The sequence below is a fragment of the Hippopotamus amphibius genome, chromosome 2, assembly GCF_030028045.1.
Source record: "Hippopotamus amphibius kiboko isolate mHipAmp2 chromosome 2, mHipAmp2.hap2, whole genome shotgun sequence".
Classification (NCBI taxonomy): domain Eukaryota; kingdom Metazoa; phylum Chordata; class Mammalia; order Artiodactyla; family Hippopotamidae; genus Hippopotamus; species Hippopotamus amphibius.
This window is the reverse complement of record NC_080187.1, coordinates 186,668,387-186,674,552: the sequence shown is the minus strand read 5'-3', so window position 1 is coordinate 186,674,552 and position 6,166 is coordinate 186,668,387. Positions and strand designations below refer to the sequence as shown.

Below are 6,166 nucleotides of genomic sequence, written 5' to 3'. Positions count from 1 at the left end.
AAGAAATGTCAATCACAGCCGAACGTCAGCGCCAGCTGCACCCTCCTCAATCCTGATTGGCGAGGCGCGCTCCTCCCGGAAGTGACGCATCACCTCTGCGAGGAAGCGGCGTCACGGGGCCGGCCCGGGGGTGGGGGGGTGATTTCCCCGCACGGAGACCGCGAGGTGGCTGCCACAGAACGAAAGGCCAGCTCACCACTGGGACGGACCGTCGCTCCTGACTCCCCAGACCATGGGCCCGCGGAGCCGCGAGCGTCGGGCCGGGGCCGTGCAGAGCACCGACGGCAGCAGCGCCCTCAGCAAGAGCTCCCTGGCTGCGCGCGGGTACGTGCGCGACACCTTTGCCGCCTTGCTAGTTCCCGGGACCGCGCGCCGCGCGCCGCTCATCCACCGCGGCTACTACGTGCGCGCGCGCGCCGTGCGGCACTGCGTGCGCGCCTTCCTGGCGGGGACGTGCGCGGCCCCCGGCGCGCCTCGCGCCCAGATCCTGTCGCTGGGCGCCGGCTCAGACTCACTGTATTTTCGCCTCAAAACTGCGGGCCGCTTGGCCTGGGCTGCCGTCTGGGAGGTGGATTTCCCGGACGTGGCGCAGCGCAAAGCGCAGAGGATTCGAGATACGCCGGAACTGTGCGCGTTAACCGGGGCTTTCCAGAGCGGGAACCCCGGGTCCATGCTGTGCTTTGAGAGCTCGGACTACCGCATCCTGGGCCTGGACCTGCGGCAGCTGCAGCGGCTGGACCAGGCCCTGGCCGCCGCGGGCCTTGACGCAGCCGCACCGACTCTGCTGCTGGCTGAGGCCGTGCTGACCTACCTTGAGCCGGATGATGCCGCGGCCCTCATCGCCTGGGCCGCTCAGCGTTTTTCTAATGCCCTTTTCATCGTCTACGAGCAGATGCGGCCGCGTGACGCCTTTGGCGAGTTCATGCAGCAACATTTTCGGCAGCTGAATTCTCCCCTGCATGGCCTGGACCACTTTCCCGACGCGGAGGCCCAGCAGCAGCGCTTCCTTCAGGCCGGCTGGACTGCCTGCCGTGCCATGGACATGAATGAGTTCTATCGCTGCTTTCTCTCCGCAGAAGAACGCCGGCGGGTGGAAAATCTCGAACCTTTTGACGAGTTTGAGGAGTGGCATCTGAAGTGCGCCCACTATTTCATTCTGGCCGCTTCTCGGGGAGAAGCCCTCTCCCACATTCTAGTGTTTCCACCCTCAGAGATGTTTCCTCGGATAGATCCTGCTTCCCCTTCAGGAGTCTTCCCTGCCAGTGTAGTCACTGGTGACAGCCGGGGCCCAGACCTTAAGAGATATGGCCATGCCTCTGTCCTTTTGAGCCCAGGCCTTATTCTCAGTGCAGGAGGATTTGGAGAGCAGGAGGGGCGGCATTGCCGAGTGAGTAAGTTTCACTTGCTCTCGAGATACTGTGACTTTGAATGGAGAGGCAACCAAATACACAGTTGTGGGACTGGAGCTCCGTGGGATGGACGCCTCTATCACACCATGACCAGACTTTCAGATACTCAGGTTCTGGTTCTGGGAGGGAGACTGTCCCCCGTAACTCCAGCCTTGGGGACTCTCCACCTTCTTTTTTGCAACAGTGAGGATAATAACCCTGAGGACCTAAATATAACAGTCACAAAGGTCGGCCCAGAAGAAGATTCCACTTTGTCGTGTTGGCGCCATTCAACAACAGAAGTGTCCTATGAGAATCAGAAATATTTGTTTGTGTATGGGGGCCGCAGTGTGGCAGAACCTGTACTAAGTGACTGGCGTTTCCTCCATGTGGGGACGATGGCTTGGGTCAGGATCCCAGTGGAGGGAGAAGTACCTGAAGGTCGACATTCCCACAGTGCCTGCAGCTGGCAAGGGGGAGCCCTCATTGCTGGAGGTCTGGGTACTTCTGAGGAGCCGTTGAGCTCTGTACTCTTTTTGAAACCAATCTCTTGTGGATTCCTCTGGGAATCAGTAGCCATCCAGCCTCCCATTACGCCAAGGTACTCCCACACAGCTCATGTGTTCAAGGGGAAGCTTTTGCTGGTTGGAGGGGTCTGGATTCATTCCTCCTCAGTTCCTGGGGTGACCGTTATTGATTTGTCTACAGGACTGAGCTTTGAGTATCAGATTGACGCAGCATGTGTGCCATGGCCGTTAATGTTACACAATCATACCAGCATCCTCCTTCCTGAAGAGCAACAGCTCCTGCTACTTGGAGGTGGTGGGAACTGCTTTTCCTTTGGCACCTACTTCAATCCCTGTACAGTGACATTAGACCTTTCTTCCTTAAGTGCTAGGCAGTAAGGACTGGACTTGGGATATATTCAGGACCCACTAAAGTAGACAATAAAGCTTTCCAAAATAGTATTTGACTCTGGCTATGGATATTACCACTCCCCTCTTCCCACTCCTTTTTTGTTTCTTGTTAGCACTGCTGTTCAATGCAGAAAGTGAAAAAAGTTGTTTAAACACACATACCAACATTCAAAGAGATGGAACAAAAATAAAACATAAATAGGCCTATCTGAAGAGAGTGGTCATATAGTCCTAGAGTAGGAGTTGGGGGCCTTTGGATCCCTGTATCTAGTTTACATTTTTAAAGGATGAATACCTAAGATGTTTTCCTCCCATTTTCTAATCTGAGTTTACCCATTTATTGGGTTACAGTAACCCTTAGCCTAAGTCAAGTGAAAATTTTCCCACTCCCAGGCTTTGTGATTTTAGCTGGGACCTTGGAAAAAGTTTCGCACAGATCCTTGGTAAGAATACAAGATTGACTGTAGGTGAAGGGACATGGTATTGACCTCATTCTTCATGTATGAAACCTGAAATGAACCCAGTTGCAGTTTGATTAAAGCATCATGCCACTTAGTGCAACAGAGAACTCTGGGATAGCTTTAATAAGACTCATTTGTATGACTTTATTGACACATGGTTTTATTCCATTTTTTGCCACTGATTCCATATTTATTTAGGTTTATAAGTGCTAATAAACCAAACGTTTGATTTCTCAGCTCATTTTGTACATGGTATGAAAATGTTTTGCTCCAGATCTACTCTCCACCCTTAACTATGTTCTGTGTCCCAGGAGGCCAACCTTTATGAACTGCAACAATGGGTTTACTTGTCCTCTGGTTTTTGGTGAGTTCCATCAGTCAGAGGTACCAGAGAGGGATGGTTGGACAGTGAGTCAGAGTATTCCCAGCATTTCCCTTGCCAGTCTGCAAGTTGGCAGCAGTTGCATTCTTCCATCAAAAGCCACAGCTCCTGTCATGTAGTCTTCCGTAAGGTATAGCTCTAACTCTGCACCACTCCAAAGAATTAAGTATCTTAGTTGCATTAACCATATTTTAAGGGTTCAATAGCCATATGTGACTAATGGCTACAGTATTAGACAATATAGCTATGGAACATTTCCATCTTTGCAGAAAGATCTGATCTCCACTGAGTTATTTCACCATCTTGACTTGGTTTCCCTTAACCCTGTTCACCCCCTTTTAATTAGTATCTTCATTAAACTCTCTTCAATTATCCCCTTTAAATGGACCATCTTTCCTGGTAAGCCTTGTGAGATCCATGAAACATCTTAGGTACTCGTCCTTAAAACTTGAGCCTTAATTTGTCATCTAAATTGTGTATACCTTGTGAAATTCGTGTCTCAAAAGGTAGTGGCTTTGGTGGTACTTAAGTGTACCTCTTCAGTATTTCTTGTTAGTCTTCAATCCTTGAAACCTTAATAATAACTTGAGATTCTACAAGTACCTAAATTCTACAAGTACTGTCAATGTTAACATCTTGATGGACTTAGTATGACCCAGAATCCTTTTTCCCTAAATATTTTTATTAACAACTTTGCATATAAATGAATGTAAAAAGTGATCAATATGAAAACCAAGTAGCAAACACAAGCCTAGTATACAGAGAGGGCAATGCTGGCTCTGCTGGATGAAGGCTCTCAGGAGAAGACAAGCTGAATAAAGAGTTGTCTAACTTCAGCTTCCCTGAGACTGCAAGAGCCCTTTCTGGGAAAGTTATTAGTTACTGTCATGAATGAGCCCTGGTTAACGAAGGACTTACTATGGCTTAGCATCTGACAAGGCTATCAGTGGGCCAGGTATTAGGTAACTGGCAGGACTATGACTGGAAGGGGAAAAGGCTACTCTGTATTTCCTGTTTTTAAATTCACCACAAGCCACAAGCCTACCTCCAGCTTTCAGGAGCAGATCAAAGCAGAACATTGATGAAGTAAGTGTTCTCAGCTATGTAGTAGTTAGTATCAGAATTCTAACCTAGAAATAACTCCAAAGCCCAGGGTACACCTTCCATTATGCTGCTTCTTAGATGGTACCATCAAACATTATTTCTTTACTTTTGGGCAATACAGAGCTGTGGGGGTAGGGTGGGGTTGGGAAGATGTCAGGAGAATGTGGATGTGTGCCAGACCTAAATTACTAGTGCAGCGATGTCTATTCTCTGCCCAGTATGGCGCATTATGAGTAATTGGGCTTGTTCTCCCCAGAGAAATTAGCTGCATTTTCTATGTGATTACCAGATTAAGCATGTCCTCCACCTCTAACCCTATACATGCATCATACTCAGTTAAGGGCTTATTCACTTCTCACTCTACTATTAGAGCACTTAGAGTTTTGTCAGCAACATTAACTCTGCCTTTGGAGCAGCACTCAAAGGTTCTTGGTCCCAGTTTCATAACAGTAATCTGCAGCAGTTAGAGGTGTGGGCCAGATTAGGAACTGAAGTTGGACTATATTTTTTGCTTCTCCATTTCACCTCTGAATATTTTTATTTTAAAATTCTGGTATGGAGCTCTCGGGTAGTTATGAGAGTTAATAAAAGGCCTTTTCCTCATTTAATGATTGCTTATTTTTAGACCAGAAAACTAGTTAAGGGAGGAAGGGAATTTCTCACTTTGCATCTGTACTCAGGGTCTCAAAAACAGTGTATCATATTAGTGAGAATATGAAAACAAGGTTAAGAACAACTCTCCTCAGATATGTTCTTCGAAGGCCAGTACTGTCACTTTCTTATGTGCTTTCTAGATTTTGCCACTGGATGTCCATTTTTCATCTTTCTGCAGATTTAATCCTCCTTAGTGATATTAGGAATTCAACATGTAACAGATGTGTTTCAGTGCCCAGGTGTTGCCTTCGTCTTCTCTTTCAGTGATCTTAGACCTTGAAGTCCTGGTTTATTCTATATGCATGTTGTGATCCTAAATTCAACCACAAACAACTCACGGCTACTCTGGGACCCATCCCACTGGGCACCTTCTGGAAAACACTCCCCTGTGTCAGCTCCAAATGTAATCAAACCACTGTCTCCCTGTGCGAGAGAAGCCTGTGGTCTTTGGAGAGTCTGGTCAATGAGAGAAGAACTAGTTACAAGCTGAGTTTAGGGGTTTTTTAAATTATTTTTTTGGCTGCGATGGGTCTTCATTGCTGCACACTGGCTTTCTCTAGTTGCCGCGAGTGGGAGCTACTTTTCGTTGCAGTGCGCGGGCTTCTCATTGCGGTGGCTTCTCCTGTTGTGGAGCCTGGGCTCTAGGCTCTCGGGCTTCAGTAGTTGTGGCTCTCAGGCTCTAGAGCACAGGCTCAGTAGTTGTGGCTCATGGGGTTAGTTGCTCTGTGGCATGTGGGATCTTCCCGGCCCAGGGATCAAACCCGTGTGCCCTGTATTGGCAGGCAGATTCTTAACCACTGCGCCACCAGAGAAGTTCCACAAGGTGAGTTCTTAATCACAGGGATCATCCACTGATGTCTAGTGTGACATTAAAACTAAACTAAGCTTTTTGACTGCAGTGTTGAAGAAAGGACTATAAAATAGCATTAGGCTGGCATGGTAGGTCATGAATCCTTGCTAATTATATTTGGATTTGATGTTTAAAGAGAGAAAGAGAATATCTAGAGCAGAAATTATGAAACTTATAATCAGCTTTACAGTAGGCTGAGATTTCCTTGGAGGTCAATAATTATGTAAGGGCTTCCTAGGTGGCACAGTGGTTAAGAATCCGCCTGCCAATGCAGGGGACACGGGTTCGATCCCTGCTCCAGGAAGATCCCACATGCCGCAGAGCAACTAAGTCCGTGCACCACAACTATTGAGCCTATGCTTTAGAGCCCGTGAGCAACAACTATTGAGCCCATGTGCTGCAACTACTGA

At 48.0% G+C, this 6,166-nt stretch overlaps 1 protein-coding gene across 1 annotated transcript; it reads left to right on the top strand.

The window, feature by feature from the left end:
* Window positions 1-232: 232 nt before the first annotated feature.
* Window positions 233-2,350, top strand: LCMT2 (leucine carboxyl methyltransferase 2). The gene has a single exon (XM_057721916.1). The coding sequence runs from the start codon at window positions 233-235 to the stop codon at window positions 2,291-2,293; it is 2,061 nt and encodes a 686-aa protein (XP_057577899.1). The 3' UTR covers window positions 2,294-2,350.
* Window positions 2,351-6,166: the final 3,816 nt, after the last annotated feature.